Source organism: Crinia signifera, chromosome 2, assembly GCF_055691185.1.
Source record: "Crinia signifera chromosome 2, ASM5569118v1, whole genome shotgun sequence".
Lineage (NCBI taxonomy): Eukaryota > Metazoa > Chordata > Amphibia > Anura > Myobatrachidae > Crinia > Crinia signifera.
The window spans coordinates 399,465,238-399,489,824 of record NC_139218.1 but is presented as its reverse complement, the minus strand read 5'-3'; the positions used below and the strand labels follow the sequence as shown (position 1 = coordinate 399,489,824).

The following is a 24,587-nucleotide window of genomic DNA, read 5'->3' as shown; positions in this document are numbered from 1 at the left end:
CCATGATGTACTCTGTATATGTAGCATGTGTCCATATATACCATGATGTACTCTGTATACCTAGCACGCACGTGTCTATATATACCATGATGTACTCTGTATACGTAGCACGTGTCCATATATACCCAAATGTACTCTGTATACCTAGCACACACATGTCCATATATACCATGATGTACTCTGTATACCTAGCATGTGTCCATATATACCATGATGTACTCTGTATACCTAGCACGTGTCCCTATATACCATGATGTACTCTGTATACGTAGCACACACATGTCCATATATACCATGATGTACTCTGTATACCTAGCACGCACGTGTCCATATATACCATGATGTACTCTGTATACGTAGCACGTGTCCATATATACCATGATGTACTCTGTATACGTAGCACGTGTCCATATATACCATGATGTACTCTGTATACGTAGCACGTGTCCATATATACCATGATGTACTCTGTATACGTAGCACACACGTGTCCATATATACCATGATGTACTCTGTATATGTAGCACGTGTCCATATATACCATGATGTACTCTGTATACCTAGCACGTGTCCATATATACCATGATGTACTCTGTATACGTAGCACGTGTCCATATATACCATGATGTACTCTGTATACCTAGCACGTGTCCATATATACCATGATGTACTCTGTATATGTAGCATGTGTCCATATATACCATGATGTACTCTGTATACCTAGCACGCACGTGTCTATATATACCATGATGTACTCTGTATACGTAGCACGTGTCCATATATACCCAAATGTACTCTGTATACCTAGCACACACATGTCCATATATACCATGATGTACTCTGTATACCTAGCATGTGTCCATATATACCATGATGTACTCTGTATACCTAGCATGTGTCCATATATACCATGATGTACTCTGTATACCTAGCACGTGTCCCTATATACCATGATGTACTCTGTATACGTAGCACGTGTCCATATATACCATGATGTACTCTGTATACGTAGCACACACGTGTCCATATATACCATGATGTACTCTGTATATGTAGCACGTGTCCATATATACCATGATGTACTCTGTATACGTAGCACGTGTCCATATATACCATGATGTACTCTGTATACGTAGCACACACGTGTCCATATATACCATGATGTACTCTGTATATGTAGCACGTGTCCATATATACCATGACGTACTCTGTATATGTAGCACACACGTGTCCATATATACCATGATGTACTCTGTATATGTAGCACGTGTCCATATATTCCATGACGTACTCTGTATACGTAGCACGTGTCCATATATACCATGGTGTACTCTGTATACGTAGCACGTGTCTATCACGGCTGGTTACTTATTACACTACATTGTGTTTCCGGCTGACGGACTGGCCGGACAAATGTCTGCACTGATTGGCTGCTGTGGCTTCTCTAATCCGCTGGTCTGTCACGTGACATACAATAAATGGAGCGCCAGCCAAGCGTCTCCTAATGGTCACAACACTCGACAGGATCTGATTGGTTGAAACATTGTTTATCATTTGTCACAAGGGGACGATCTTAAAACCGGACCCGGACAAGACCCCGGAACATCTGGGGGGGGGGGGATATGTCTTGTCCAGGGGGCCCCCTGTGATTTCTGTCACCAGGGACATGGGGAAGGGGAGATTACAGCCTCCCGTGTGGTCTGGACCATTACTGGACCATGCAGGCTGTATTCTCCCCCTTTTCCTCTCCCTGGTGACAGGTGTCAGAGCAGCCCCACCGGACGGGACATCCCCGGTAATGCACCCCCGACGTCGGTATTTTGACCGTTGGGATTTCATACCGAATCCATGTGTATGTGAAGGGGTCTGATGCAGGGCCGTCTTAACAGCAGTGTGGGCCCCTGGGCAAATCAATGCACTGGGGCCCTTACCCATTCTCCCCTCCCATTCTCCCCTCCAGCAGCTTTGATGTCCCACGGGTGGCAGGGGGTGCTCTATCTTCCATTCAACATGTATCCGCAACCTCTGCTCATTACTCCTTTACTGCACAGGTGGTGGGAGGGAGAACACTAACGTGTGGAAGGGGGCACTGAGCTGTATGAAGGGTCCCTTGTAAATGACTTCCAGGGAGGTAGGGGTGTTTTATACACAGGGGACGGTTGGATAATGGAGTGGGCTTAATATTCGTAATATTCCGGTGGAAGGGCAGCTTGTTTGACTGCAGATATCGCCATTATCTGGAAATAGATTTCTTAGCCTTCAATAGTATAAAAACCTAGAGTCCCAACTTTCAGGAGGTGCTGGGAACATGGGGATCAGAGATCAGGAGCCAGAGCAATCCATTGACAAAAATATAACACTGTACACCAGACGTTTGGAGCTGGAGCAGGGACCGGCTGCTGAAAGGCTGATATCTCTGGTTACGGGTATGAGACAAGCCATTAGTGTTGACAGAAAGGGGTGAGTCCCAGCTTTTGGAATATATTCTCAGAAAAACTCTAATGCCCCTTTCAGACCGCACTTTAAAAACGGTATATTGCCGTTTTTTTACCGTTTTAAAACGGTAATGTGTGCGGTCTGAAAGGTGCAGGACCACTTAACCGGTTAGAAAAAAACGTTTTTTCTAACCGGTTAAAATGCAGGGTCCTACCCGTTTCAGAACCGGTATTTTAGGCTCAAAATCGGTTCTGAAACGGTATTTAGGACCCAGCCAATGAGCTGGGTCCTAAATTCAGCACAGTGAATACTTAATGAGCGCTCATTAAGTATTCACAGCACTGGAGCCCCCCGCGCGCGTGTCGACACCCCCCGCGCGCGTGTCGACGCCCCCCCGCGTGTCGGCGCCCCCCGTGTCGACTTACCCCGTGCCGGTATCTCCGTTGTGGTTCCCGGCACTGCAGCTCAGTATGCTCGGAAAGCACTTATGAAAAAAGTGTCTTTCAGAAAATGGCTGCCCCCATACGAAAGACAGTTTTTTTAAACAGGGTTTCCTAAGGGGCAGCCATTTTCTGGAAGACACTTTTTTCATAAGTGCTTTCCGAGCATACTGAGCTGCAGTGCCGGGATCCACAACGGAGGTACCGGCACGGGGTAAGTCGACACGGGGGGGGGCGGACACGCGGGGGGTGGGGGGGGCGTCGACATGCGCGGGGGGCGTCGACATGCGTGGGGGGGCGTCGACATGCGCGAGGGGGGGGAGCTGCACGGAGGGGAGGGCTGTAGGCTGCACTGGCTTTGACCCTGTATTTGGAAAGTTTCCAAAAACGGGTCTGCCAGTGTCAAAAAATCGGCACTTAAACGGTAATATACCGTTTAAGTGCTGCGGTGTGAAAGGGGTTTTATCTGGCAGACCCGTTTTTGGAAACGTTTCCAAATACAGGGTCAAAGCCAGTTATGCGGTCTGAAAGCAGCATAAGTTAGACAGAACCTGAGAAATATGACTGGAAAATGCAATTAACAGGTTGGATGTGGACTGCTGTTTTGAAGTTGGATATCTCCAGTTCCCCAGGGCCGATTTTCAAAATTCTGGTATCCATGGAAAAAGGGGATTCTCAGCTATCAGAATAGGGCCCCTATACACCTGGGGCCCCTGGGCAAGTGCCCATTAAGCCCATACGAAAAGACGGCCCTGGTCTGATGGGCACGTGAGGGGATCGGCTGGGGCTAGTTGGGGACAATGGTCTGGCTGCTATGTTCTGAAGCTGTCCCCTAGATTGTGTGAATATGGAGCACGCTGGGCTGTTGATATGGGGCTGTGACATGACGAATGTATCGCTGTAACAGCTGATGAATGAGCCGCATGTGTATTTCCCCTTTTGTGCGTCCTTCCTGTAGCGCTGGTGGGTGAGGGGTCTCGGCGTCACACAGCAGTATATGACATTGCGTCACCACGGCCTGTGTCGGCTGCTCAGCGCTGTTGTGTGGAAGCTATTTCTGTGCTGGTCTGTGCTGGTTCCCTGATCTGTGGACGGGCCCAATGGTGTCTGCGGCTGTCATACTCCCTGCGTTAGGTGTATGGGCTGCTGGCTCCTGCCCTGGGCCCTGCCGGCTTATATGCCCAGTGTGCCCCGGGCACCCTGCCCAGTGCAGCCCCAAGGATACGCATGGCCTGTTGTCACATGTGGGGAAGATCATCCCAGGTAATTACACAGCGCCGCTGCTGAGTCAGATCATCTTATGTGCGTCCCTTTACAGAACACAAGGATGGTTATTCTGGTTCCATCAGGGCACGTTCAGCGCAGCATGGAAATATAGGGCCGGATTCAAAGCAAGAAAAGCACACAACTGGGCAAAATCATGCTGCGCTGCAGGTGGGGCAGATGTTACCAGTGCAGAGAGAGTTAGATTTGGGTGGAGCGTGGCCAAACTGAAATCTAAATTGCAGTGTAATTTCCCGATTAGAGGCAAGCTACAGTACATGCAGGACATCTATCCTGGATATCCCCATATTCAGTGTATGGGTCCATTAGTTACATATATGAGGAAGGTCCATGGAACCACATGATGTGATCGCGACATTGTAGCCCCGCCCACCGCTGTGCAATGCCTGTAATACCGGCCACGATGATCCTTCATAGCTCCACCCCTTGTGTGTCATGCCGACAGCCCCCCCTCCACCCCTCAGCCTCCTGGATCTGGCCCCCCTCTTCCGGAAACGGCAGCCAGAAAGCAGGCGACCCTGCCATAGGTCATTGCCATTTCTGTGTCCGGAGTAAAAATGGCCTTTCTAAAAATGAAAAGAGGTGATGTAACCCATAGCAACCAATCCAGGGTTGCCTACCCTCCCGGAATGGCTGGAAGGCTCCCGAAAATCAGGCCCTCTGGAAGGGCAGGCAAGCCTCTCGCGTTCAGCGTGTTCTTCCTGCAGCCCCTTCATCACCGGTGACATACCGGTATATGCGGACCCTTCAGGGACAAAGCGTGTCACTGTAACCATGTCAATCATGCTGCAGGGAATCAGTATTCATGAAATGGTGGCGTGCAGGCCATGCTTTCTGGGTGCCCTGAGGCCAGTTACTGCGTCCTGTGATGGCAGTGTGACTACAGCGGCCATCCTGAGTGGATGGTGGGTCACTCAGGTGCATGATGGCTCCACAGCGTGATCCGGTTCTGCAGAGGCGGATCACAGAAGCTGGCAGGAGTGTCCTGCTGCAGCGTCAGCCTATCCCAGCACAGCAGCTGCTGTGCTACTGCGTCCATCCCTGCCCCAGTCACTGTAAAAGCAGAAACCGCTCTCTGCAGACTGGATGAGAGGCAGCCTTTCACAAGGACATCCGTCCCGTGTTATGGTGTGAGCGCTCTGTACTTCTTGCTGCACAGCTGCTGTTTCTAAATAAAAGCTGGAAGTAGTGTGTGTGTGTGTCAGTAACCGCTAGCAACGAGAGAAAGTAGTTCCGTTTCGCTGCATGTTCCGGGTGGGTGACTATGACCTAGAGGCGCACTCCAACGTTTGCATATATAAGCCTACGTCGCTCTCCCATGTGAATTGTAATACAGTTTGGGGTTTTCCTTATCTTACCAGTGTCACGTTCTAGGTGTGCCCTAATATACAGTAATATAATGCTGCACAGGGTGTTGTGGTGACCCCACTCCTCACAGCTCCCGGCTGTGTGTGTGTGTATATATATATATATATATTACATTCCCCAGCTACCCTGTCCACTAGAAGTAATAATACTGTACTATACCATCATAGTATCTCTTATATATTTGGCTACATCTGTCACTCAAAGGGTGTGAGTGTGTGTATAACAGGAGGGACACATTGCTCTGTTTCTGGACTTCTCCCTTAATTAATGATTGCCAGCACCTTTCTAATCAATTAATAACATGTGTGAAACAGGTGATGGCAATCATACATTATGAGGGAAGTCCAGAAACAGAGCAATGTGTCCCTCCTGGAGAGGGCCATGTTGGGAGGTATGTGACTGACTCACATGACAGAGAACCAGCCCAGTGAGCCCACAGTGCCAGACATCCTCTGCCTCCCCATGTTGCCCAGCAAAGACACTGCACCTGGTGAGCGCCCCCCGCCGCCCCACCCACGATTCGTGCCCCCTGTGACCCCCCTCCCGTGATTCGCGGCAAAACACCCCCCCCCGCGCGACCTCCCGCGATTCGGATTCGCGGCACCCCCCGCGCCCCTCCTCCCCGCGATTCGCGGCAACCCCACGACCCCCCCTCCCACGATTCGCGGCAAACCCCCCCCCCCCCTCCCTATGGCTATGGTCGACAATGATAAAGGTTGACATGAGATTTTGAGATTTATTTTTCATTTTTTAAATGTTCTCATATTCATTCTCATGTGTCGACATGGACACCAATGAAATGCCACACTTATGTCAACATTTACATGTGTTGACCTTTCTGTGTTGATTTTTTCTTGTGGCGATTCGCGGCACCCCCCCCCTCCCGCGATTCACGGCACCCCCCCTGCGACCACCCCCTCCCGTGATTCGCGGCACCACCCCACCCTGTGACCCCTCCCGCGATTCGCCACCAACCCCCCTCCCACGATTCGCGGCAACCCCCGCTACCCACCCCTCCCGCTATTCGCGGCAACCCCCCGCGCCCTCCCTCCTGCGATTTGCGGCAACCCCCGCGACCCCCCCCCTGCAATTCGCTGCAACCCCCCGCGCCCCCCCTCCTGCGATTCACGGCACCCACCCCCCAACCCCCCCTCCCGCAATTCACGGCACCCCCCGCGATCCCCCTTCCCGCAATTTGCAACCCCCCCTTGCGCGATTCACGCCCCACTCCTGCGCTTTGCGGACCCCCGCCCCCTCCCGAGATTCACTGACACCCCCCGCGCCCCTCCCACAATTCACGGCACCCCTGCTCCCTCTTTAGTCCCCCGTATGCCCACACACCCCTATCACTACCCAGCTTCCTACTCTCCTGAACCATAACTTCCACCACTGGGGAGTCGCTGACGCTGTGTTGCCCACATGCCCCTATCATGCCTCATAGCCCAGCCTCCTGCTCTCATGCACCCTAACTCCCACCCAGTAGGAGGAGACACTGACTCAGGGCCACCATCCTGTACTGCCACGCTGGACCCTCACCCACTGGCAGAAGCTGCACTGTATCTCCCACCCTCCTCTTTAGTCCCCCTTATGCCCACACACCCCTATCACTACCCAGCCTCCTGTTTTCCTGTGTTGTGCCCTCCGCCAGTGGGGAGCCGCTATATATATACCCTACTATACTATTGCACACACACACACACACACACACACACACACCCACAAATGTCACTGTACCCTCCACACTATCAATGTACATCTTACTCTGTAACTGCTTTTTAATTAAACAAAACAATACACCCCCCCTTCCACATCATATGCTCTCTATTTAACACATTTCACCTATAACTCAAGTTGCAATACAGGCATTTTAGAAACATAGAAACATAGAATTTGACGGCAGATAAGAACCATTTGGCCCATCTAGTCTGCCCCTTTTTTACCCTTCAGGTAAACTCAACCCTTTTTAATCCTTATTTCTTTGTAAGGATATTCATATGCCTATCCCAAGCATGTTTACATTGTTCTACTGTCTTAGCCTCTACCACCTCTGATGGGAGGCTATTCCACTTATCCACTACCCTTTCTGTGAAGTAATTCTTCCTCACATTTCCCCTGAACCTACCTCCCTCCAGTTTCAGTGCATGTCCTCGTGTTTTATTACTTGTTTTCCTTTGAAGAAAATTTCCCCCCTGTACTATGTTAAAACCCTTGATATATTTGAAGATTTCTATCATGTCCCCCCCTTTCCCTTCTCTGCTCCAAACTATACATATTAAGATCTTTTAGTCTATCCAGGTAAGTTTTGGGATGTAGGCCATGCACCATTTTAGTTGCCCTTCTTTGTACACTCTCCCATGTATTTATATCCTTCTGAAGATATGGCCTCCAGAACTGGACACAGTATTCCAGATGAGGTCGTACCAATGACCTATAAAGTGGCATTATTACGTCTTTTTTTCTGCTACTGATTCCTCTCCCTATGCAACCAAGCATCTGACTAGCCTTCCTCATTGCTTTGTTACATTGCCTCCCTGCCTTTAAGTCACTTGAAATAGTGACTCCTAGATCTGTTTCCTCCTCAGCAGTTTCCATTATAGACTTATAGTACCCTTGATACTATATTGAGCCTTTGAGTTTTTGAGTCCCAAGTGCATAATTTTGCATTTTTTAGCATTAAACTGTAGTTGCCATTCTCTTGACCAATTCTCAAGTTTACTTAGATCATCAGTCATTTGATTTACCCCTCCTGGTGTGTCTACTCTGTTGCATATCTTTGTATCATCTGCAAAAAGGCATACTGTATTTTACATACAATTCTAACCATATTTCTCACAATACAAACGTTCACAAATTAAGGGGGCGCAGCCCCTTACGACAGTGTGAAGAGCGCCCGTAGGGCGCGATGAATCACCTAGTATAATATATACTGTACTATACCATCATAGTATATAATATATACTGTACTATACCGTCATAGGATATAATATATACTGTACTATACCATCATAGTATATATAATATATACTGTACTATACCGTCATAGTATATAATATATACTGTACTATACCATCATAGTATATATAATATATACTGTACTATACCGTCATAGTATATAATATATATACTGTACTATACCATCATAGTATATAGAATATATACTGTACTATACCATCATAGTATATATAATATATACTGTACTATACCATCATAGTATATAATATATACTGTACTATACCGTCATAGGATATAATATATACTGTACTATACCATCATAGTATATATAATATATACTGTACTATACCGTCATAGTATATAATATATACTGTACTATACCATCATAGTATATATAATATATACTGTACTATACCGTCATAGTATATAATATATATACTGTACTATACCATCATAGTATATAGAATATATACTGTACTATACCATCATAGTATATAGAATATATACTGTACTATACCATCATAGTATATAATATATATACTGTACTATACCGTCATAGTATATAATATATATACTGTACTATACCGTCATAGTATATAATATATATACTGTACTATACCGTCATAGTATATAATATATACTGTACTATACCATCATAGTATATAGAATATATACTGTACTATACCATCATAGTATATAATATATATACTGTACTATACCGTCATAGTATATAATATATATACTGTACTATACCGTCATAGTATATAATATATATACTGTACTATACCGTCATAGTATATAATATATATACTGTACTATACCGTCATAGTATATAATATATACTGTACTATACCATCATAGTATATAGAATATATACTGTACTATACCATCATAGTATATAGAATATATACTGTACTATAATACAGGGGTGGATCGGACTAATTGGATAATGTCCTGGTGGGGTGACATGTCTCTGGGGCCTGTTATGTTTGGTGACCCACATGCACGAACACACTACATTGTGATACTCTATCTGTATGTATTGTTTGCAGTACAGTAACTCTTCTGTATGTCATCAGTGTATATACAGCTTCTGTACGCCTCACATCAGTGTATATACAGCATCTGTACGCCTCACATCAGTGTATATACAGCATCTGTACGCCTCACATCAGTGTATATACAGCATCTGTACGCCTCACATCAGTGTATATGCAGCTTCTGTACGCCTCACATCAGTGTATATACACATCTGTACGCCTCACATCAGTCTATATACAGCATCTGTACGCCTCACATCAGTCTATATACAGCATCTGTACGCCTCACATCAGTCTATATACAGCATCTGTACGCCTCACATCAGTCTATATACAGCATCTGTACGCCTCACATCAGTCTATATACAGCATCTGTACGCCTCACATCAGTCTATATACAGCATCTGTACGCCTCACATCAGTCTATATACAGCATCTGTACGCCTCACATCAGTCTATATACAGCATCTGTACGCCTCACATCAGTCTATATACAGCATCTGTACGCCTCACATCAGTCTATATACAGCATCTGTACGCCTCACATCAGTCTATATACAGCATCTGTGCGCCTCACATCAGTCTATATACAGCATCTGTACACCTCACATCAGTGTATATGCAGTGTCTGTATGCCTCACATCAGTCTATATACAGCATCGGAATCGGTACATCTGTCAGAATGAACTTAGGTCTACAGTCATTAGGTCGACCCCATTAGGTCGACTGGCTGGAAGGTCGACCTGATTTAAGGTCGACATGGGCCAAGGTCGACATGACTTAATGTCGAATTTGCATAAAGGTCGACATGAGGAAGGTCGACTGGTCATAAGGTCGACATGGGTTTTTCACTGTTTTTTGATCCGAATGTCGACACAGTCGACATGGACACAGTTGGCAATGAGAATCGGACCCTCGCATCGCTCGCTTCGCTCGCAATGCATCGGGCACGGTGGCTCGCTTCGCTCGCCACAGCTTTAATAACCTCCTCCACGCCCTAGTGGATGGTAGGGCATGAAATACCGCCTGTCGGCACATGTCGGCTCAAAAAATAGTGAAAAACCCCATGTCGACCTTATGACCAGTCGACCTTCCTCATGTCGACCTTTATGCAAATTCGACCTTAAGTCATGTCGACCTTGGCCCATGTCGACCTTAAGTCAGGTCGACCTTCCTGCCAGTCGACCTAGTGGGGTCGACCTAATTGACTGTAGACCTAAGTTCATTCTAATAGATGACCGCTTCCCACAGCATCTGTGTGCCTCACATCAGTGTATATACAGCATCTGTAAACCTCACATCAGTGCATATACAGTGTCTGTACGCCGCGCATCAGTGTATATGCAGCGTCTGTATGCCTCGCATCAGTGTATATGCAGCGTCTGTATGCCTCACATCAGTGTATATACAGCATCTGTACACCTCACATCAGTGCATATACAGCATCTGTACACCTCACATCAGTGTATATACAGCATCTGTACACCTCACATCAGTGTATATGCAGCGTCTGTATGCCTCGCATCAGTGTATATGCAGCGTCTGTATGCCTCACATCAGTGTATATACAGCATCTGTACACCTCACATCAGTATATATACAGCATCTGTACACCTTACATCAGTGTATATACAGCATCTGTACGCCTCACAGCATCTGTACACCTCACATCATATACAGCATCTGTACACCTCACGTCAGTGTATATACAGCATCTGTACGCCTCACAGCATCTGTACACCTCACATCATATACAGCATCTGTACACCTCACGTCAGTGTATATACAGCATCTGTACGCCTCACAGCATCTGTACACCTCACATCATATACAGCATCTGTACACCTCACGTCATAGGGATAGTGTACCCTGCGGGCAGAGGCTGGGGAATACTGCTTTTGTTTATGTCTTTTCCACCAAAAACCCAGGTCCGACCCGTGTTTCCGACATGTTTCCCACCAGGGTCAGACCCTGTTTACACTGCACCTTGGACCCGGGTTATTCCCATGTCAGCCCCATTTATATTACTTTTCCTCTCCAAAAAACCCCCCCCAGGTCCGATCCATTTTTCTGGACACCGTTCCAACCCAGGTGTCACTGCACCCATACCTGGTTCTGACCCCCGCAGCTACCATGGACGGATTCCTGTGGCTCTCAACCAGGTTTTTTTTTTTTTGAAGGACCCTTTTACACGGAACCACAACCTGGGTAGACCCGGCAATAACCCATGGTCTTATTAGCTGTGATGGAGAATACATGTTACATGTGCTGTACATGTGTCGTACGTTCTACACGTGTAGTTACATTCCTGATTATACTGATAATGGATCCATAGGGTATAACTGATCCCCGGCAACACCAATCAGTAACGAGGGGTAATCTGTTATGCAAATCTACACGTGTCCTAGAACAATGCTCATTGTCTGGGAGGAATAGGAACAACAAGCATCATTGTATCGCTCATAGCCGCAGGAAACCCTCCATCCACCGAGCAGGGATGCACTACAGAGACCAGCAGTAATTAGAGCACTGATATTTGTGTATCGGGGTATTCAGATGGTAGGTCAGCAGTGTTGCGTATGATCGATACATGAAAAAGTCGACATTAGTTTTTGGGTATTTTATTCACTTTCTCATACATTAGTTATTAATAGTTCGCCATGCGAGGGGACGCGGAGCACTAATTGGGGGTCCTCGTTCTCAGGTGTCGACATTTACACCAAAGAAAGTGAAAACTCCTATTTTATGTAAACTAAATAATAAATGTTGAGTTTTAACTGGAAACGTCATTGAATTTCACCATTAACACTGTCCCTAACAGGCTATTTTCTGTCCTTCTGCAATACCCCGCACCTGACTGCAGGGGGCGCCACCAACTGATCTAATGCTGACTATTATTTTCATTACAATAGATAATAATACCTCTGATACCCTACGTAGGCTTCTGGTAGACTGGCGTACAGGAGGAGTATTCTGTATTGTAGCCACCCGACACTTTATACCTGTACAGCAAGCGAGGGGAAATCATTGGGGTTACTGGCCAATGCTTGTTATTCTCGCTCCTGAACACTATGACGACCACAGTCATTTTACCCATAGGAATACTGCTGCTGTGTGCGCTGTTTGTAGCATATGGGTAGGGTAGAGTGCCATGGGTAGGGTAGTGTTATATCAGTAGGGTAAATTTGCATGGGTAGGGTAGTTTTTTTATGGCTAGGGTAGTGTTGGATGGGGTAGGGTAGTGTATGGGTACGGTAGAGTTGCATGGGTAGGGTAGTGTTTGATGGGTAGGGTAGTGGATTGGTACGGTATTGTATGGGTAGGGTAGTGTTGGATGGGTACGGTATTGTATGGGTAGGGTAGTGTTGGATGAGTAGAGTAGTGTTGGATGGGGTATGGTATTGTATGGGTAGGGTAGTGTTGGATGGGTACCGTATTGTATGGGTAGGGTAGTGTTGGATGAGTAGAGTAGTGTTGGATGGGGTATGGTATTGTATGGGTAGGGTAGTGTTGGATGGATAGGGTAGTGTGTGGGTAGTGTTGGTTGGGTAGGGTATTTTTGAATGGGTAGGATGGTACAGTAGTGGATGGATAGGGTAGAGTTATATGGGTAGGGTAGAGTTGGATGGGTAGTGTATGGGTAGGTTAGTGTTGCATGGGTAGGGTAGAGTATTGGTAGTGTTGGTTGGATGGATAGGGTAGTGTATGGGAAGTGCTGCATGTGTAGGGTATTTTTGTATGGGTAGGGTAGTGTTGGAGGGGTACAGTATTGTAGGGGTGCATGGGTAGGGTAGTATATGGGTAGTGCATGGGTAGGTTAGTGTTGCATGGGTAGGTTAGTGTTGCATGGGTAGGGTAGTGTTGGATGGGTAGGGTAATTTTGTATGGGTAGTGTTGCATGGGTAGGGTAGTGTTGGATGAGGTCAGGTAGTGTTGGATGGGTATGGTATTTTATAGGTAGGGTACTGTTGAATGGGTAGGGTAGTTTTGGATGGGTAGGGTAGAGTTGTATGGGTAGGGTAGTGTTGGATGGGTTGGGTAATTTTGTATGGGTAGGGTAGTGTTGGATGGGTACGGTATTTTATAGGTAAGGTACTGTTGGATGGATAGTGTACTTTTGGATGGGTAGGGTAGAGTTGTATCGGTAGGGTAGAGTTGGATGGGTAGTGTATGGGTAGGTTAGTGTTGCATGGGTAGGGTAGAGTATGGGTAGTGTTGGTTGGATGGATAGGGTAGTGTATGGGAAGTGCTGCATGTGTAGGGTATTTTTGTATGGGTAGGGTAGTGTTGGAGGGGTACAGTATTGTATGGATAGGGTAGTATATGGGTAGTGCATGGGTAGGTTAGTGTTGCATGGGTAGGGTAGTGTTGGATGGGTAGGGTAATTTTGTATGGGTAGTGTTGCATGGGTAGGGTAGTGTTGGATGAGGTAGGGTAGTGTCGGATGGGTATGGTATTTTATAGGTAGGGTACTGTTGGATGGGTAGGGTAGAGTTGTATCGGTAGGGTAGTGTTTGATGGGTAGGGTAGAGTTGCATGGGTAGGGTATTTTTGTATGGGTAGGGTAGAGTTGTATGGGTAGGGTAGAGTTGTATGTGTAGGGTGGAGTTGGTCCTTTATATCAGGAAGATCTGGAGTCATACAAACAAGAATCATAAGTTAAAGATTTACTCCCTGAGAAATACAGGTCACCGGGAGCCCAAAGTCTACTTCCCTGTATGCTGGATAATAAACCTACTGCACTGTACTATGTATGTATGTATGTATGTGTGTATGTATGTGTGTGTGTGTATGTATGTATGTATGTATGTATGTATGTATGTATGTATGTATGTATGTGTGTGTGTGTGTGTGTAGTATGTATGTATGTATGTATGTATGTGTGTGTGTGTATGTATGTGTGTGTGTGTATGTATGTATGTATGTATGTATGTATGTATGTGTGTGTGTGTATGTATGTATGTATGTATGTATGTATGTATGTGTGTAAATTTTTGTGGCCTTCGGGCTGTGTTCGTCCATATTTACGATATTTGTCTGTATGGTAAAGAAAGAAGAGAAATTACAATGTATCCTACTGTAATCCGAATTTATATCCTATCTTTTTGTTAATTGTATTACTATAATGCTCAATCCTTAATGAAATATATAATTTGAAAAAAAAAAAAAAAACCTCTTCAAAACAGAGGAAATTTGCAATAACACATTGGTAAAAATGACGACTTCATCATTCAAAGCAAATAAATAATTACATTCAATGATTCCTTTTCCAAAAGGTTCCTCATTGATAGAAATCAGGTAAAAATCCAAATTGATGAGAAGATATAAAATGGTGACCAATCGCTGCAGATACAGTAGATCATTTTCGGTGGAAGGGGCTTCAGCCAGAGCGTCACCAGTGGAACCGTAGTATCTCGCATGTCGCTCCGGGCCGGATGGGAGATACTACTTTTGCGTACTATTGTTTAGCAGTAGCTCCTGCTCAGTCGCCCCTTAATTCTCCTATATCCTTCTAGGTTCTGATGACGAGCTGTAATGAAGTGAGGACCGTCCATGATGTCTGACGGGCCGCCTCTTCTTGTGTCTGAGTGGCTCCAGACGATAAAGCTGGAGCAGTACAAGGACCTCTTCCAGAGACACGACCTGCGCACCGTGTCTGATTTGCGCACCCTCAGCGATGAATCACTAGCCGCTATTGGTGTCAGTTTGCCCGGGCATCGCAAGCGAATGTTGGCATCACTGCAGAAGTCCGTTCCTACGGAGAATGACGCTTTCCGACCCGTTCCAAAGAAGCGCAACATCTTTCCGAAGCCGGCACCTGTACACGCGGCTTCCTCGCCCCACCTGGGACCAATCATCTCCCCCGAGTCCTTGGAGAAAGTGAAAATTCCGTGCTCCCCACCACCCATTCCGCCCAGGTATGGGCACGGTCCCCCGCTCAAGTTTTCCATTAGTCCTCCCAAATCTCTCTCTCCTGTCAGTTTCCCAGACACTGCCCCCCTGGATGATCCTTGTACCCCAACTGCCAGGAATGTTATGTCCTCCCCACCCCCGACTGATGACGCTGGATGTTTGGAGAGCATTGGAGAAGAGATTGTAAATCTGGTGGCACCCCCTTTACCAGCCAAGCGTCACAAGATGGAGAGGAAGTCTTCCAGTAACAGCCCCCCACCGCTGCCAGCCAGACCCCCAAAAGTCATCCCTCCCGTGCCCAGCAGGTAAATGATGAATTGTATCTTGTTCTGCACTGTTTAATCTTACAGAATTGTAGTCATGGTTACAGAGACCTCATGATTAATGAGTTTGCCCGAGGTGATCACACGTTACTACACCTGTTATCAGATGGATGTTTACCAGTTAGAACCCCCGACCACTAGAGGGCACTGCTCACTTTATGGGCAGGGCACTATCACCCCTCTGCTATTATAAGTATTATTACCATCCTTTATTTGGTGCCACAGGGCTTCTGCAGCGCCTAACAATGTACAAAAAACAAATGAGCAAGACAAGAACACAGCGACTTACAGTACAAGAGCGCGCAGGACGGGAACACATTGCGCATCAGCGGACGTAACACGTCAATAAACAGCAGGGCGGGGAACCACGTATTAGTAGCCGCTATAGAATAGTTGGTAGTATGAGTAAGGGAAGGAACAGCACACCAGGGCAGAGGGCCCTGCTCGTGGGACCTTACATTCTACAGGTAGGGGTGACACAGAGCTGCGACACTTCACATGTCCGATTGCCATGTTTTCCACCTGCCTGATGCGCTATTGCTCTTGGAGAGATGATTGGTTGAGTCACGTAAGGTGCATACACACTGGCAGATGCGTGCATTGGGATGTCACTGACCAATTTCCCTTGAACCTCCCCATTTTCCTTTATGATAGATAACGTGCGCACACACTAACCGCTGTGACGAAGACGAACGATCAGGCTAGACACTATAGCTTTTTGGGAAAGAAATCCGAAAGTGACCTGCATGCACAGTCGACTAACATTTACTGGGTCATAGGGTCGACACTGAGTGTCGACATACATACATTTGTGCAGCCGTCAGCACCCGCATCCGACTTTCCTTGAACTCTGCCTGGAGAGCTCATCGTACATCGTGTCTGACTTGCCCTTAAGATAAGTTGGACTAATGTCGGAACCATTGTGTATGAAGACTTAATGGTTCTATACAAATTCATCCAATAAAAGCGAAGAATGTCCTTTACTTTTATGACGTTGGTCACACAACACGATTTTATAGATGGCCTAGAATGCGTCCTATATTCAGTGTTATTACAGTCCTGTATACTGACCACAAGGTTGAAGCGATTACAGTACAGTACTTGGCAGTAGAACAGCTGCAGTGGATATTACTAGGAACAGATACAGTGGTACAATACAGAGATCATTAGAGGAAAGTGTAACCACATATATTATATACAATGTAAATCTGACGTCAGATCCACCTGTGTCATTGGAATCGTCTCTCTCCTGGAAGGAACAGACTCCACATTCATGTTACAGTAACACCGGCCATAGAAGGAGGGAGATCAGTCTGTGTGTCCCTGATGAAAGCACGGGTGTTACACAGAAATGGGTGGAGTGACCCCAGTGAGGGCGTAAAGGACTCTCCGCAATCACATAGTAATTAAGGCTGAAAAAAGACGTTAGTCCATCGAGTCCAACCTATCTCACCTGTAACTAGTGACGTGAGTAAGTCATATCTATAGGATTCCCTTAGTGGCCAGTTTTGATGTAAATTCATTACCAGTAGTTGCTGTACCCACCCCACCGGCAATGAGATCCGGAATGTTACTGCTCTAATGGTGAAGAATCCTCTTCTTAATTCAGTACGGAATTTCTTTCCCTCGAGCCTCAGTACATGCCCGCGTGTCCTAAGTACAGGCCTGTTACTGACCAATCATCTCCCAGTTCCATATGATTCCCAATCCTGTATGTGAACATACCAATCATATCACCTCTCAGCCTCCGTTTCTCCAGTGATAACATATTCAGCCTGGTTAACCTATCTTTGTATTCTAGTGATTCGAGACTTTTTACTAGCTAATAGTATATAATATATATAACTCCATTTAGCCTATACGTAGCCTATACTGTAAGTTCATTTTTGTTCCCATTTTTCAACGTTAAACGGCATTTTAAACCTTTCCGCCCACATTTCCAGTTTATTTAAGTCACTTTGTAGTGTTTCCACATCCTCTCCTGAGTTAATTTCCTTACTCAATTTCTTGTTGTCCGCAAATATTGCAATTTTACTCACTATGTCACTTCCAATATCATTCATGAATATATTAAACAAGGTGGGTCCCAATATTTAGTGTTCATTCTAGCACCGGCTATCTTTGAAAACCCATGCAGTTCCTCTTCCCTGTTTAGGGTGTCTGCTGTGGTGTTTCTAGCACAGGTCTGGTAGGCATATCAGTGCTGATATTCAGACCACACTGTGCTAGAATGTATGCCATTTACCACCACTCTGTACCCGATTATGCAACCAGTTTTTAATCCAATGACAAATTTTATCTACTAACCCTAAATTACCTACTTTTATTAATAACCTTTTATGAGGCAACATGTCAAAAGCTTTAGCGAAATCAAGCAGTATTACATCAACAGATTTCCCTAAGTTCAGCCCCCTACTGACTTCCTCATAGAAGCTAAATGTAGTCTGACATGATCTATTTTTGACGAACCCATGCTGAGCCTTACTTATCACTTTCTCCTGTTTTAAGTAATTTTGGATACTATCTCTTATTATTCCTTCTAATATTCCCCCCACAATGGATGTAAGGGTGACCGGTCTATAATTGTCAGGGTTAGTTTTGATATCTTTCTTCCATATTAGTACTACGTTAGCTATGCGCCAGTCCCTTGGTACCGTCCCCGAGTTTATTGATTCCTCGACTATCAGATATAATGGTAGTGCTATGACAGAACTCAATTATTTTAGTATGCTAGGGTGTATTTCGTCCGGGCCAGGAGATTTGTTACTATTTAGGTTCTGTAATCTATTGTTGACTATTTCCTCAATCAAACATACAGTTTGGGAGCAATCAAGAGCCGAGCATTTAATCTGTGGGAGATCTTCTGAAGATTCTTTTCCTTCTATTACCCTGCTTATATTTTAGTGGGCATATATTTCCCTTCTGTAACTGTAAATATGCATTTAGACAAATGCATTGTAGACCCACAAGTGTGAACTACAACCCAGCAAGACCCGTTATGTGCAACACTTGGCTTATAACAGGGGTAGCCAACTCCAGTCCTCCAGAGCTACCAACAGCTCCCGATGTAACCCAGGCACATATACTACCGCTCTCTCCCGCTGTAACCCAGGCACATATACTACCGCTCTCTCCCGGTGTAACCCAGGCACATATACTACTGCTCTCTCCTGCTGTAACCCAGGCACATATACTACCGCTCTCTCCCGATGTAACCCAGGTGCATATACTACCGCTCTCTCGCGATGTAACCCAGGCACATATACTACCGCTCTCTCCTGCTGTAACCCAGGCACATATACTACCGCTCTCTCCCGTTGTAACCCAGGCACATATACTACTGCTCTCTCCTGCTGTAACCCAGCCACATATACTATAGCTCTCTCCTGCTGTAACCCAGGCGCATATACTACTGCTCTCTCCTGCTGTAACCCAGGCGCATATACTACCGCTCTCTCCTGGTGTAACCCAGGCGCATATACTACTGCTCTCTCCTGCTGTAACCCAGGCACATATACTACTGCTCTCCCCTGCTGTAACCCAGGCACATATACTACTGCTCTCTCCTGGTGTAACCCAGGCACATATACTACTGCTCTCTCCCGGTGTAACCCAGGCACATATACTACTGCTCTCTCCCGGTGTAACCCAGGCACATATACTACTGCTCTCCCCTGCTGTAACCCAGGCACATATACTACTGCTCTCTCCTGGTGTAACCAGGCACATGTACTACTGCTCTCTCCTGCTGTAACCCAGGCACATATACTACTGCTCTCTCCTGCTGTAACCCAGGCACATATACTACTGCTCTCTCCCGCTGTAACCCAGGCACATATACTACTGCTCTCTCCTGCTGTAACCCAGGCACATATACTACTGCTCTCTCCCAGTGTAACCAAGGCACATATACTACTGCTCTCTCCCGCTGTAACCCAGGCACATATACTACCGTTCTCTCCCGCTGTAACCCAGGCACATATACTACCGCTCTCTCCCGCTGTAACCCAGGCACATATACTACCGCTCTCTCCCGGTGTAACCCAGGCACATATACTACCGCTCTCTCCTGCTGTAACCCAGGCACATATACTACTGCTCTCTCCCGGTGTAACTCAGACACATATACTACTGCTCTCTCCCGGTGTAACCCAGGCACATATACTACTGCTCTCTCCCGCTGTAACCCAGGCACATATACTACCGCTCTCTCCCGCTGTAACCCAGGCACATATACTACTGCTCTCTCCTGCTGTAACCCAGGCACATATACTACCGCTCTCTCCCGCTGTAACCCAGGCACATATACTACTGCTCTCTCCTGCTGTAACCCAGGCACATATACTACTGCTCTCTCCTGCTGTAACCCAGGCACATATACTACTGCTCTCTCCTGCTGTAACCCAGGCACATATACTACTGCTCTCTCCCGCTGTAACCCAGGCACATATACTACTGCTCTCTCCCGCTGTAACCCAGGCACATATACTACCGCTCTCTCCCGCTGTAACCCAGGCACATATACTACTGCTCTCTCCTGCTGTAACCCAGGCACATATACTACTGCTCTCTCCTGCTGTAACCCAGGCACATATACTACTGCTCTCTCCTGCTGTAACCCAGGCACATATACTACTGCTCTCTCCTGCTGTAACCAAGGCACATATACTACTGCTCTCTCCCGATGTAACATAGGCACATATACTACTGCTCTCTCCTGCTGTAACCCAGGCACATATACTACTGCTCTCTCCCGCTGTAACCCAGGCACATATACTACTGCTCTCTCCTGCTGTAACCCAGGCACATATACTACTGCTCTCTCCTGGTGTAACCCAGGCACATATACTACTGCTCTCTCCTGCTGTAACCCAGGCACATATACTACTGCTCTCTCCTGCTGTAACCCAGGCACATATACTACCGCTCTCTCCCGCTGTAACCCAGGCACATATACTACCGCTCTCTCCCGGTGTAACCAAGGCACATATACTACCGCTCTCTCCCGGTGTAACCAAGGCACATATCCTACCGCTCTCTCCCGGTGTAACCCAGGCACATACTACTGCTCTCTCCCTTTTTGTATCCATCCTTGCTGTGCATTGATACAGTAATAGTCAGGTCCTACTTTCATCATACACCATAGTGCGATACCCGTGTCTACCACTAGAGGGCGCACAGACACCTGATACAGGCAGCTGCACAAATTGTTACTTTTTAAAATGAAAATTATTTTTGTTCTGCAAAATTAGTTTTTTCCTTTTAAAAAAAGTTTATGAATTCTGACAATTTATACACTAATTGCATTTTCTATTATATTTTGGCACCTGGTCAGCCATCTTCGTGCATTTGTTGGTGGATTCTTGCTCGGGCCCTCGTCCTCCCTCTTTTTGTTATAGAATAATATGACTGGTTATTATATACTAATCTCACAGGGTTACTATGGTTACAGACAATCTCATTCCAAGTGTAAATATGGAATATCCATTCCCATAGCAACAAATGCAATGACAGAGGGCCTGTATCTGAATCTCAGTGGCGTATCTATAATGGCAGCAGCGGGAGCGCTGTCGTAATCACCAGAAAAGTGGCGCAGCGCCTATTTTTCTGATATCTGCGTATGCGTAGTGGTCAGACTCCGCAACGCTGCGCCGGCAGCAGCGATATGACGTCGCACCATATCCGCCTGGGCTGCAGCACATATAAGTATTGTTCTCTTCTGATGCTGATCACAGAACATCAGAGAGACACGATGGAAGTAACAGCATCAGCATCAGCAGCACAGTGTCTAAGCCAGCACAGTGTCTGCGTCCCTGTAGCGCTGCACAATGTGACATCACTGCGGCACTGCGTGTGTAGATCTGCACCCACGTTCCTCAGTATGTTCTGCTGAACGTTCCGGCTATCCCTGCGTGTAAATGGGCACATCTGGAAATGCGTTCACCGGAGATCTGAAATGAGTCTTCCAGCAATGTCCTCGGTTACCCTCCCTGCCAAACTCCAGTGTTGGGGTCCCCGGGGCCTTTGTGGTTTTGCAGAGCTACATCGGCAGCACAGCCTGTGCATTGGGACCTGGATCTGGCAGGATGCTGGTGTGTGGGACACATAGCGGATTGGACGAGCTGTGGACTTTATGGTCAGAGGTGTCCAAGTAGGTGGAATCTTCATGGGCCTGATTCAGATTAGTGCGTAAACCCGATGTCTGTGGGCCTGCGACTGCTGCACGGAATGGGTCATGCATGACTGACATGCTGCGTTTGGGGGCGGAATCCAGCGGTCTTGAAATTGGCGTGTCACCCTAGTTTTGTAGGCATGGGTCCAGGCCTAGGTCATGGAGACTTCTTGGACCCAGCTGGTCAGTCCCAACAATCTGATTGAGGTTCATCTTATGCAGCGTGGCCGAGGGGTCTCTGTTTAGTTTAGGGGTCACATAGCCCCTGAGCTGCTGCAGATGACCAGGAACGGCTAAATCCAACTTCTCTGCATGTTAAAATGTTTTCAGAAGGTGAAATATATTTTCCATCTGCTTGTTCTCATTGGCCCCCATTGCCATCCCTTTAATTTGTGCCCATAGCAGAAATAAGGGCACTGTAGTGGGATAGATGTAGCCCACGGCCGTGGTGCAGTATGTATAAGATGTGTAACGCTGTGCACTGGGGGACAGACCGCGGCCGTGGTGCAGTATGTCTAAGAAGTGTAACGCTGTGCCTTGGGGGACAGGCCGCGGCCGTTGTGCAGTATGTATAAGATGTGTAACGCTGTGCACTGGGGGACGGGCCGCGGCCGTGGTGCAGTATGTATAAGATGTGTAACGCTGTGCACTGGGGACAGGCCGTGGCCGTGGTGCAGTATGTATAAGATGTGTAATGCTGTGCACTGGGGACAGGCCGCGGCCGTGGTGCAGTATGTATAAGATGTGTAGCGCTTTATACTGGGGACAGGCCGCGGCCGTGGTGCAGTATGTATAAGATGTGTAACGCTGTGCACTGGGGACAGGCCGCGGCCGTGGTGCAGTATGTATAAGATGTGTAGCGCTTTATACTGGGGACAGGCCGCGGCCGTGGTGCAGTATGTATAAGATGTGTAACGCTGTGCACTGGGGGACAGGCCGAGGCCGTGGTGCAGTATGTAGTGTTCATTCTAGCACCCGCCATCTTTGAAAACCCATGCAGTTCCTCTTCCCTGCTTGGGGTGTCACTGTCTGCTGTAGTGCTTCTAGCACATTGTGGTCTGTATATCAGCACTGATATGCAAACCAGACCTGTGCTAGAAACACCACAGCAGACAGCGACACCCCAGGCAGGGAAGAGGAACTGCATGGGTTTTCAAAGATGGCAGGTGCTAGAATGAACACTAGTATGTATAAGATGTGTAACGCTGTGCACTGGGGACAGACCGCGGCCGTGGTGCAGTATGTATAAGATGTGTAGCGCTGTGCACTGGGGGACAGGCCGCAGCCGTGGTGCAGTATTTTTAAGATGTGTAACGCTGTGCACTGGGGACAGGCCGCAGCCGTGGTGCAGTATGTATAAGATGTGTAACGCTGTGCACTGGGGACAGGCCGCGGCCGTGGTGCAGTATGTATAAGATGTGTAACACTGTGCACTGGGGGACAGGCCGCAGCCGTGGTGTAGTATGTATAAGATGGGTAACGCTGTGCACTGGGGGACAGGCCGCAGCCGTGGTGCAGTATGTATAAGATGTGTAACACTGTGCACTGGGGGACAGGCCGCAGCCGTGGTGCAGTATGTATAAGATGTGTAACACTGTGCACTGGGGGACAGGCCGCGGTCGTGGTGCAGTATGTATTAGCTGGATGTATAAGATGTGTAACGCTGTGCACTGGGGACTGGCCGCGGCCGTGGTGCAGTATGTATAAGATGTGTAACGCTGTGCACTGGAGACAGGCCGCGGCCGTGGTGCAGTATGTATAAGATGTGTAACGCTGTGCACTGGGGGACAGGTCGCAGCAGTGGTGCAGTATGTATAAGATGTGTAACACTGTGCACTGGGGACAGACCGCGGCCGTGGTGCAGTATGTATAAGATGTGTAGCGCTGTGCACTGGGGGACAGGCCGCAGCCGTGGTGCAGTATGTATAAGATGTGTAACGCTGTGCACTGGGGACAGGCCGCGGCCGTGGTGCTGTATGTATAAGATGTGTAACACTGTGCACTGGGGGACAGGCCGCAGCCGTGGTGCAGTATGTATAAGATGTGTAACGCTGTGCACTGGGGGACAGGCCGCAGCCGTGGTGCAGTATGTATAAGATGTGTAACGCTGTGCACTGGAGACAGGCCGCGGCCGTGGTGCAGTATGTATAAGATGTGTAATGCTGTGCACTGGGGACAGGCCGCAGCAGTGGTGCAGTATGTATAAGATGTGTAACGCTGTGCACTGGGGGACAGGCCGCGGCCATGGTGCAGTATGTATAAGATGTGTAACGCTGTGCACTGGGGACAGGCCGCGGCCGTGGTGCAGTATGTATAAGATGTGTAACACTGTGCACTGGGGGACAGGCCGCGGCCGTGGTGCAGTATGTATAAGATGTGTAACGCTGTGCACTAGGGACAGGCCACGGCCGTGGTGCAGTATGTATAAGATGTGTAACGCTGTGCACTAGGGACAGGCCGCGGCCGTGGTGCAGTATGTATAAGATGTGTAGCGCTTTATACTGGGGACAGGCCGCGGCCATGGTGCAGTATGTATAAGATGTGTAGCGCTTTATACTGGGGACAGGCCGCGGCCGTGGTGCAGTATGTATAAGATGTGTAACGCTTTATACTGGGGGACAGGCCGCGGCAGTGGTGCAGTATGTATAAGATGTGTAAC

At 47.3% G+C, this 24,587-nt stretch overlaps 1 protein-coding gene across 1 annotated transcript in view; it reads left to right on the top strand.

The window, feature by feature from the left end:
• Positions 1 to 24,587, top strand: part of ARAP1 (ArfGAP with RhoGAP domain, ankyrin repeat and PH domain 1) — a 199,326-nt gene that overhangs the window by 20,822 nt on the left and 153,917 nt on the right. Inside the window, exon 2 of the mRNA XM_083170539.1 lies at positions 15,037 to 15,738. Coding sequence (XP_083026665.1) covers positions 15,074 to 15,738 — 665 coding nt within the window. The 5' untranslated portion in view covers positions 15,037 to 15,073. The remainder of the gene's footprint in view (positions 1 to 15,036; positions 15,739 to 24,587) is intronic.